Source organism: Cynocephalus volans, chromosome 3, assembly GCF_027409185.1.
Source record: "Cynocephalus volans isolate mCynVol1 chromosome 3, mCynVol1.pri, whole genome shotgun sequence".
Taxonomy (NCBI): Eukaryota; Metazoa; Chordata; class Mammalia; order Dermoptera; family Cynocephalidae; genus Cynocephalus; species Cynocephalus volans.
Genome location: NC_084462.1, coordinates 74320396 through 74330869, shown reverse-complemented (window position 1 = coordinate 74330869; position 10474 = coordinate 74320396). Strand labels below are relative to the sequence as shown.

General features: G+C 55.3%; 1 protein-coding gene across 5 annotated transcripts in view; it reads right to left on the bottom strand.

Annotated features, from left to right (window-relative positions):
- The window catches only part of IGDCC4 (immunoglobulin superfamily DCC subclass member 4), a 37483-nt gene that overhangs the window by 3379 nt on the left and 23630 nt on the right, over nucleotides 1-10474 (bottom strand). For 3 of the 5 annotated variants that reach the window (XM_063089579.1, XM_063089575.1, XM_063089578.1), the window contains exons 7-19: nucleotides 9918-10331; nucleotides 9210-9374; nucleotides 8521-8658; nucleotides 7469-7642; nucleotides 6255-6491; nucleotides 6005-6106; nucleotides 4509-4692; nucleotides 3636-3763; nucleotides 3120-3290; nucleotides 2738-2875; nucleotides 1883-1988; nucleotides 1170-1398; nucleotides 234-395 (exon numbers count right to left, since the gene is read on the bottom strand). In XM_063089579.1, coding sequence (XP_062945649.1) covers nucleotides 234-395; nucleotides 1170-1398; nucleotides 1883-1988; nucleotides 2738-2875; nucleotides 3120-3290; nucleotides 3636-3763; nucleotides 4509-4692; nucleotides 6005-6106; nucleotides 6255-6491; nucleotides 7469-7642; nucleotides 8521-8658; nucleotides 9210-9374; nucleotides 9918-10331 — 2348 coding nt within the window. The remainder of the gene's footprint in view (nucleotides 1-233; nucleotides 396-1169; nucleotides 1399-1882; nucleotides 1989-2737; nucleotides 2876-3119; nucleotides 3291-3635; nucleotides 3764-4508; nucleotides 4693-6004; nucleotides 6107-6254; nucleotides 6492-7468; nucleotides 7643-8520; nucleotides 8659-9209; nucleotides 9375-9917; nucleotides 10332-10474) is intronic. The other 2 variants (XM_063089577.1, XM_063089576.1) reach the window with 2 other exon arrangements.

Sequence of the window (10474 nt, the reverse complement as noted above, 5' to 3'; positions counted from 1 at the left end):
ACGGTAATTCTGCTGTGGCTCACTTAGAGCCTGTCTCCTACCCGAGTGAAACACAGGTTCCTGCAAACCGGCCTGCCCTCCACCCACTCGACTTCTGGAGGTTCCAGGGGTTTCCAGGCTACACTTCTATCCCAAAGGAAGTTATTATCCGGGGTCTCCAGAGAACTCACTACTTCTTCACAAGCATGGGGACCCATCCCTCCTTTCCTGCCCGTTCCTCCCAGGACACTGACCTTTATGGCGTCATACACTAGAGCCTGCAGCAACAGTGTCTGCCCAGTTCCGGCAGGGGGCAGCAGGGCCCTGGTCAGAGCCGGCCTGGGGCCTGCCTGGGGCAGCTCACAGCCTGCCCAGGAACCTGCCCAACTCAGCCCACCTGGCTGAGCCCAGGAGATCTGCACAGGAGAAAAAAGGGACACTGAGGGGCATGACCAGGACTGATGGGGAAAAGAAAGCACAAGGGAGGGAAGGAGACGAAGCCATGGGGAAGCAGGGCCCAGTCTCTTGGCTCCTCTACCATCTCCCTCCCAATAGGTTCCCTGTTAAGCCCCCTCCCCAAGTCTCAGCGGAGGGGCACAAAAAGGGCTGAGAGCCAGCGGGGAGAATTTGAAGATGCGTCTTCCTGCACACATGCTCTGCAAAGCCCAAGGTTCCCTAGCCAGGTGGGCTCTCCTTCCCCACAAAGGCAGGGAAAGGGTGAAGTAAGGACTGGTCAGAGTCAGGCTGGGCCACCACTGCTGGCACGGAGGAGACTTGCCCTGCGGAGGGCCTCGCCTTATTCTAGCCCCAGTCCCACTTGGCCACAGCCTAGCTCTGATCAACGTCTTCTCCCCATATTGGGGAGTGGTGGGTCTTAGAGGTCTCCCCAGCTCCTGTGATGAGGAGGGATCTGGGTGTTCTGGCCACTCCGAGTCACCTGCAAACGCCCACTGGGGGCCTTCCCCCGGTGAGAACCAGGCTGACCTATTCTGCCAGGGCTGGGGCCCACCCGCTTTCTAGCCCTACCAACCCTTTCTCAGAGAGGGAGAGAGCTCTCTCCTCACGCAGCTGGCCCAGGAAGGGGGCCGGGCTCTCTCACAGGTCACACGATGTGCTCTGGTGCCCTCTGGTGTCCCATTTGGGAATGAGCCATAGCGCGGGGCTATGACCAACCCAGGCTCCAGGCTCACCTTTCTCTTGGAGTGACCCCCGCAGTCTGAAACGCCGCCACCCATGAGGCTGTGCACTTCAGCCTTGTCCTCCATGTCTGAGGGTGGTGGAGACCAGTCCTGGGGATGGGGGTGCACAAGAGACTCCAGTTCATGGGCAGCTGGGGAAGTGGGGGGGGCAAGCCGGGCTCTGGAGTACAATGCAGGGTTCCCAGCAGTGGCCGTGGAGGACAGGCCCGGGAGGGCTTCCCTAGAAGGGAAGATGGGAAGAGAGGCACAGTGGTCAGAGTGAGGAGAAGGGGGTACTGGGATGTAGTCCAACCTATGTCTCTGGGCAGGTTCCATCTGTAGGACTTGGTTTCCTGGTCTGTGCAATTAGTAGGAAATTACAATTGTTCAAAACAGGCTGACACTGCAAACGAGGCCCTTCCTCCTTTGGCTCCAGGCATCTGCACGTTTGGGGCCCGTCTTTCCAAGATGCTGGTGGCTACAGAGGAAGCAGGAGCAAGGCAGCTCTGCCTGCCCTTGCTGAGGGGGCTAGGCTGGGGGCTCCCCTAAGTCCATCCCAATTCTCCTGAGAACATCACCCCCGATCCCTTTATCCCAGAGTCCTAATTTTAATGGGGCTCCTGGGAGTGCCTAGGTCCTGTCATGGTCACTTTCCCTGTTTGCCCATTCTGCAGCCCTTCCTGGAAATCTCCCCTCTCTGTGATCAGACTGGCTCCCTTGCCCACCTGTGGGGGCCGCGGCGCAGGCCAGCACACATGCAGGCCAGAAGGCACAGGAGGCCCAGGCAGACACCCACGATGATGCCCGTAACTGAGTGCATGTCCAAGGTGTCTAGTGGAGGAGAAAAAGGGGACAGAGTAGGTCAAGGACAGGAGAAGGGCACAGGGTTCATATATCAGGACTACTTGGGGATTCCCCAGGAGACCACCAGCCTGAGTCTCACCCTTTGGATGCTTGAAATCTTCTGATACGTGGACAGGAGGGACCCATGGCAGGGACTACCGCTACCTCACCCTCTGACTGTTCTCCCCGCTACACCTCCAGAAGTGGTGGTTTGTCCTCATCAAACTGGCTTTTCAGGGAAACACGTTTCCTGCCTGCCCTCCAGGGCTGGTCTCGTGGGTGTGCAACACATTCAGTTGCATGGGGCTCCCACTTGGTTTAATGCTGTGCTGTCACCATCTTAAAATTCCTAATAAGTTTTAAAATTATGGGCACCACATTTTCATTTCGCACTGGGCCCTGCAAATTACGTAGCCATCCTGCTGCTCACCTCCACCCCCCCAAAAAGCTCATCACCTCACCAAGCCAATCCTCTACTGAAAGCAATCCCCTGAAGAAACTAGTCTGTAAGCCACAGCAGTTCCACATGAATCTAACATCAAGACCAAGTCACCACTGAACCACACTGATTTCCCCTTCAAATTTGCCCTGTCCCCACCAAACCAGGAGGGCAGCTGTCCAAAACAATGAAAATGTAATTGTTCCTAGAGGCAGGGGCTTGGAAGTGAACTCAAGGGGCCTCTGGGGACCTAGACTGCCCCAGTGTGGACTCCACTCCTTCCTCCTGGCCCTCATACCTGAGAGCTTCTCCTGGAGGGTGATCACATCCTGCAGGCGGGAGAAGGGCCCGGGCCCCACCTCTGTGCGTGCCCCCATCTTGAAGAAGTACCTAGTGTCGCTCTCCAGGCCGTGTACCTCGGCACTGAAGATGTTTCCTGGCAGCGGGGAGGAAAGCAGGGAGAGCAGGGATGGTGGATAGGGTGAGGGTGGGATGCAAGGCTAAGCAGAAAATAGGACTGGGAAGGTCTGCTCCTCTACTCAGGCAGGAGCTTCTGCCTACTCCTCCCAGAAACCCTTAGAACAAATCCCAGCCCCACTCTCGTTGCTAACCCAGCCACTGGAGAGGTTGGAAGAGCTGGGGAAGCTCCTGCTCAGGTGCCCTGGGGCAGGAGCCCTCACCCTCCGTGGTGAGCAGGGTCCACTGGTGCTCAGGCTGGGTGTGGTTGTTGCTGTACAGGATCAGATACTCCACAATCTCGCCATTGGGCTCCGTGGGGGGGCACCAGTGCAGCCGAACAGTGGATGGCGTAAGGGGGCTCAGGCGCAGGTCAGATGGGGGCGTTGAGGGCCCTAGGGTGCAGGGGAGGAGACAGGGAGAGACAAGGTCACAAAGAGTCCCAGCTCTGGGGGCAGGTGGGAGACAGAGCGTGAGGACATGGTCTCCCTGCTTCTTCCTTCACTAGAACAAACTGTGATGCAAAGATGAGGTCTGATCTCTAGCTGGGGAATTTCTGGAAAACAGTGTGTGTGTTGAAAGAGGATTTTACCACCACTCCTTCCCTCCCAGAAACTCTTCTCTGCTCAGCTCTGTCCAAACCTTGGGCTTCTGAGGGATGTTTCAGAAAAGAGGGCTGCTGGGGCAAGAAGGAGTTGGGTAGAAGATGAGTTGGGGCCAGGGGGCCGGGGGCCACTCACGGTCAGGCAGGGTGGAGCGCTCCACCACGGAGCCGAACGGCCCATCCACGTCCACACCGTGGGACTGCACTGCAAACTCATATTTGGTGAATGGCTTCAACCCACCAATCAGGATATCTTCTCCAGAACTGCAGAGGCAAAAAACATGACTAGTGCCCTCACGCACACTCTCCTAGCAGGGCAGACCCCTCCAAATCTAGACCTCTGCTCAACCATAGCCCCAGGCCCTATCCTGGGAAGGGAAGCTGCTCCCTGACTCATGGAGGCCACTAACACCATCCAGAGGACCTACAGAGCCATCTGGATATATGCTGCCCCATGTCCAATCTCCAAGTCAGGCTCCCTGTTCCAGGAAACCTTCCTGAACTAATCCAAGTCATTCTCCACCCAAGGAACCATCTCTGATGCATCTTTTCCTTGGTTTAATTTTGCCTTAGCTGCAATTGTATGTACCAATTGCTTTTTATGTGATGCTTCCTCTGCCACACCAGCAGCTCCTCAGGCTCTGTCTCCCCATCTGATGGGGGTGGGAGGTGGCTCTGAGAGCAGTGGCAGGGCTCTCTTCCCCATCAGATTGGGAGCCCTCTGAGGTTGGAGAAACAGGTCTGTCCTGCACCACGTTCTCCAAAGGGTGAGAACAAGGCTCTGCTGTGAGGGGACAGGATCAGGCTGGCTCTCCTTTCCCACCATCTGGTCAGTGGACTGGGAAGTGGACCCTGTGCAGATCCTCTGTGTGTCCCCAGTGTACAGGTGAGCCATGGAAGTGAAAAGTTCCTGAATCCCAGGGTCTCTCTTTTCATCACCACTGGCTGCCTTCCCCCCGCCCCCATCTGTGCTCCCCCCACCTTTACAGCATTGGCCACTCTTCCCCACCTGGTGTAATAGGTGACCAGGGAGGCATTCCTGAGCCCCCAGGGGCTGAAGCGGACGGTGTAGTTGACAATCTTGACTGTGGTGAAGTCTGGCTTTTTCCACCGAAGCCAAATGGATGTGGAGCTGTTTGATTCTGCGTGAACATGGGCTGGGGGCAAAGGTGGCCCCCTCTGGATGGGCAGGTCTGGAAGGTGAAAATGAGTGTGGAGAAGGGAGAGAGGACACTCATCCCTAAGTATGGATAGTGGTTCACAGTTCCCAGTGCTCGCTCTTTTCCTTTCTCTCTCTGTCTCTCTTTTTTTGTTTTTTTACGAAGGGATAGAGACTGAACCTTCTCTCTTGATCTTGTGAGCTGGGTGGCATCATCATTCCGGCTTCACAGATAAGAAACTGAGACTCCCAGGAATTTAAGTGATTTTTGCCAAGGTCATACATATAGCAGACTGTGGAACACTTGCATGTAAGAATGTAATACAGAGAGAGGCAGAAAATCATGGCAATTAAGAGCATAGACTCTGGAGCCAGGCTGCGTTGGCTCAAGTTCCAGCACTGCCACTTACTAGCTGTGTGACCTTGAAGAAGCATTCTGTGCCTCCATCCCCCATTCTGTAAGTGGAGCTGATAATAGTACCTACGTCATGGGGATTAAATTAGCTAATATTTGTAAAGTAGATAGGAAAATATCTGGAATATGTAAGTACTACATGATAATGTGTTTATTATATAAACATAAAATAAAATAAACTCCATGAGAGCAGGTACCTGTGTTGTGTTGTCCGCCACTAAATTCCCAGAACAAAGGCATGTGGAAGACACTTAGTGAAATATTTGTTGAATGAATAAACGAACCAATTGGAATGAGAATTCAGGTTTCTTAGCTTCTGGTTGAATGCTCCTTCTGCTAAACCACATGGCTGAAAATCAGCCTGGGAAGTTGGGGGTAAGGAAGTGTCATGGTGGGCAACCCAGGGGTCCATACGGGGACACAAGGCAGTGTACTGCAGTGGAAAGACTTCCACCTGGCAGCCAGGAGTCCTGGCTCTGGTCTAGGCTCCTCGTAACTTTGGACAAGTTTCTTTACCTCTTTGAGCCTCAGTTTCCCACTAGGCCACATAGGGATACTCTCCGTGCCTGGAGCTGAGAGTTAATCTGATATTGTGATATAGGCAGATGTGTTTTAAAAATTGTTTTAAGGTCAAACTTGGGGTCAGGAGTGACTGATCAGCCATGGAGTTTCTCTCTCCAAACCTCCCAAATTAGCACTGTTCATGGATAATGAAAATATGATAGTAGGCCTCAAAGACATGCACAAACTAGAGCTTCTCTCTACGACAGGCTGTCTGGAGCCAGAAGAAGACCCCAGACCCCAGGAGAACGGGTTTGGGTGGGCCGAGGCTGCTGGACTGCCTGCCCACAGGCTGGCCCGGAGGAGAGGAAAAGGAGGCAGCTCGCTGACCCCTCTACTGAGGCCTCTCCCTCCCTCCCCAGCCCCTCACCTGGCGTGGGAGCCTTCTCTGTCTTGCCCTTCCACACCGCCGCATAGCTGTCCTCATGTTTGTTGAATGCCACGAGCTTCACCTCATATAGCCGGCCAGGAACTGGGGAAGGTCACAGGGGTCACCTACTAGCTAGAGGACCTCTGGGGTCACCCTCCCACCCCAGAAAGCATTCCATCTCTAACTTCTGTGTCCAGCTTGTCCAGTCCCCACTGAAGCTAAGCCCACTCCCGTCCCCAGCCGTCCTCACCTAGCTGGGTCAGCTCATACTGCTTCACTTTCTTTTTGAGCCGGATCGGCCCCACATCCCAAGTCTGGTCTCCACGGCCTCCTGGGGGGCGATCCCCATCAGCCTCCTCCTCGGCTCCTACTTCCCGCCAGTACAGTTTGTAGCCAGAGATCTGAGTGGGGTGAGGGGGCGGCTGCCATGACACCACCAGAGACTCCATCCTTGCCCGTACCTTCAACTCTGCAGGAGCAAAAGGGACTGAGGGCAGAGGAGCGGGATGGGGAAAAGGAGGAAGAGAATAGAGAATGAGGAGGCCAGGAATAGGAGGGGAAGAGTCGGGGGCAGAGGCAGGAAGATGCACTCAGTGAGAGACTTGCCAGCGTTCTCCCAACGCATCAGCTCTCAGCCACCGCCCTAGATGCCCGGCCTGGACTTGGTCTAGAGGTGAACTCACTATTCCACAAGCACAGAGTGCTGGGAATGCCGCGTGTCTCCTGGGCGTTTGCAAAGGGGTTGGCCAGGAGCACCTCTGGGGCAGGGTTGACAGTACCTGGCACAGAGTAGGCCTCCATAAGCCTCCTGAAGGATTGAATGCAGGCAAGGGGTTACTGAGGCCGGGAAGGAGGGATGGAGCCATTAGAGTGGGGAGCCCCACTTGGAGCCTGAGTGGGGGGCTTACTATGTGAAAGATACTGTCCTAAGCAATCTGCGCATGTATGCTAATTTTACACTCCCAAACCTATAAAATAGCAAAAATATTACTATCCCAATTTTAGAGATAAAAAAACTGAGGCTCAGAGAAGTTAAGTAACTTGCCCAATGTCACACACATAGTATGTACTGGGTTTTGACTACCTTTTAATCACTCTACTATCAATCTCTCAACAAAAATAACCATCATAATTATTAATCAAAATGATTAAGAAGCAGCAGCCACTATTTTATGAGTTCTTATTATGTACTAAGTACTTTAGTTGTAAGACATTATTAATCCTCACACCACCCCTTGCAGGAATTAAAGACTCAGAGTTATAAATGGTTAGTCCAAGGTCACACAGCAGGTAGAAGGGACACCTGATCCAGTCCTTCACCTCTACACTCAGGCCTTCCTATTACCTGTCAAATAGGGGGAGCCATGGAAAATCTCTGATGGGCGGGGGCACTAGTTCCCAAGGGCACACATACACCCACACAGTCACACACACTGTCCCATGCTATCTCCCACAACCCCGTACCGTGGCTCTGGTTGTGCACACTGGGCGTCCTGTGCTGCATCCACTGGGAGGGGACCCCGTAGCCGGCCCCTGTGCCAGCTGAAATCCTTACTCGATACACCTTGTTTGGCTGAAGTGAGTTCAGCGTAAGCTGTGTCTCATTCCCTGGCACCTCGGTGGAGAAAATCTGATCTGCTGGGACAGAAAAGATGGGCTGCTGGGTGGCCACCTGAGGACCATGACTCCTGAACCCCTTACACTGACCCTTCCACCTCAGATCCTGGTTCCTCAGTGCCCACTGGAGACCGAGGCCCTCTCAGCATTGGCCCCTCAGAGCCTGGGCAGACTCCATGGCTCTGGGGTTGATACCTGGGCCTCCAACTCTGGCTGATGCAGGCCATGAGCCTCGGCTCAGCATCAGAGGGAGGACCATGGCCTGCTTTACCCTCTCCCCATGAGCTGTCAGTGACCATGACCCCACCCCAACATACACCAGGGTACAGGCACAAAGCGTTGACTGTGAAGACCGTAAAGCACCGCCTGATCATCCCAAGCTCACCTCCTCACCCTTCCTTCCCTGCTCACCCTCACCTTGGCCCTGAACCACTTTTCTTCTCATTCCTTACCCCTTTCCTAACCACTCCCCTAGACTACCTACATCTGCCCTAACACCCCCTCCCCAATGCCCCATTTCCCCCAATCCCACAAGCACACTTTCTACCCCCACATCCCTCCTCTGCTTTTTGAGCTGGAAGAGACTCCAGGCAGGTAGCCTCATTTGACAGATAAGGAAACTGAGGCAGCAACTGAACAGGATTACATACTGCCACTGTAGAGAGGGAAGACTAGAACCCAGGCCTTCCTCTGTCTTCAGCTAGCCCTCTTTGCTTTCCCTTTTCATTCCTGCTGACCCCACCGCAGCCCACCCTCCTCTCTTCCGGGCTCACCTTTCCCCACCCCACCACTCTGCTTAATTTCCTGACTCCCCCCAACTCTGCTCAGGTCTCAGCTGCTCTGACTGACACTCCACGTTGCTAATTTCCAACCATGCCTGCTGCCTGCCCCCAACTCACCTTCCTTTCCCAAACCATACTCTATCTTGTACTTCACCACCTGCCCATTGCTCAGGCTGGGGGGCAGGGGCAGCCACGCCACCCTGATGTCCGAGGGGTTGGGGCTGGACAGGGAGAGCTGGGGCGCTGCACTGGGGACTGAGACAGAAGAACATCAGCATGAGCTCTGCTCCACCGACGTGGAAGGTGAGGCTCAGGAGCGGTCAGAGACTTGCCCACGTCACACAGCAAGTCAGGAGTAGGCCCAGGACCAGGATCTGAGGGAGGAAAGGGAGCCTCTCAGGGGAGCCCTACACTGGAGGATGAGGGGACATCCTTCCCACCCTGAAGCTGGAAAAAAGTTTGGGGCACAAACTTCCACAGCCAATGGGTTGATGTCACTGTCCCCCACCCCAACTGGATGGTACGTGGTATCAGGGAGAAGGACTGTATGATATGGGGAATCACAAGACTTGGGCTCAAGTCCCAGCTGTACTTCTGACCTTGGGCAAGACACTCTCATTTTCTAGGCCTGTTTCTGCAATTGTATATTGGGGAGGAGAACCCCTGCTAAGTCCCTTTCAGGGCACAAAATATGACACAGGGCCAGGACAAGTGCCTTGGCATAAAATAGTAAAAAGAAGGTGAACTACCATCCCCAGGGAATTCTCTGGGCCCCAAGCTGTCCATTGCAGGTCCAGAGGCCCTACCATCATCCAACGTGTGAACCAGTGCGGGGGTGGAGGTGCGGCTGGCCCCCAGCTGGGAGTAGGCCACCACATAGAACTCATAATCAGTGTTGGGTTCCAGGTCCCGAACCTGCAGCTCTGTGGTGTCATTGTTCACTGCAAACTGGTATTCCACATTGTCCATGCCTGGGGTGGTGACACAGGGAACAAGAGGACTATCACATGGACACTCCAGGGGCTGGCCAGCTGGAGTCTGTCCTTCACACTTTCCCAGTCTTTGGAATAGTTTATTTATAGCTAAATCACCCTAGATAATCAGATTATAAACTCCCTTTCTAATCTCATTGCATTAGTTCCTGCACTGTTTAATAAGTTCTTTTTGGTGTCTAATTGAAATGACTCCTGCCACAGTTAATTAGCTGGGGTGGGAGGTGGCTCCAGGAATGCGAGGGCATTTTCCCTGGAAGGAGAAGCACCCTCTTCTCCCTCCTCTCTCATAACAAACGTGGTCGAGGGGAAGCAGAGCCACACACATTGACCCCTCCAGCACCAGGCTGAAGTCCACTGCCTAACCCATTCCTGCCTGGGTCTGTCTCTCTTGTGAGCTCCTACCTCATCCCATCTAATCCCCAAAGGCACCCAACCCTTCAGTCATCCAACGTGTCCCCCTTCCCCACTGCGCCAGGACTGGGTCTTTGCCGGGGCGTCTCAGGTCCCGGGCAGGCGTACCCCGTGCCTTCTGGTAGTGGAGGGAGAAGCCGATGATCTGCTCGCTGTGCAGCTCGGGCCGCTCCCAGGCCACCAGCACGGCGGAGCTGCTCAGTGGTGTGGCCGTGACCCGCGTGGGGGCGCTGGGCAGCCCCTCGCGCACCACCACCGCCAGCGGCGCCGCGGCGCACGCCGTTCCCGCGCTGTTCTCAGCCACGCACTGGTAGTAGCCGGCGTCCTGCAGGCCGATCTGGGTGATGACCAGGCTGCCGCCGCCACCCTGGACCTTGACGCGCCCGTTGGGCCGCAGCGGCGCCCCGTCGTGCAGCCAGCGCAGCACCGGCCTCGGCTCCCCCGACGCGCGGCACACGAAGCGCGCCGTGCTCGCCCGCGTCCGCGACAGCGCCTCGGGCGCCTGCGAGATGGCAGGAGCCGCTGCGGCCGGGAGGGGCGACGCTGAGCGCGGCCTCCGGCCACCAGGGGCTCTGCCCATCCCCAAACACCGCAACCCCCTCCGCCCCGACTCCCCGCTCCAATCTCTCTAACCTCTCTCCGATTCACCTCCCCAAACTAATCTA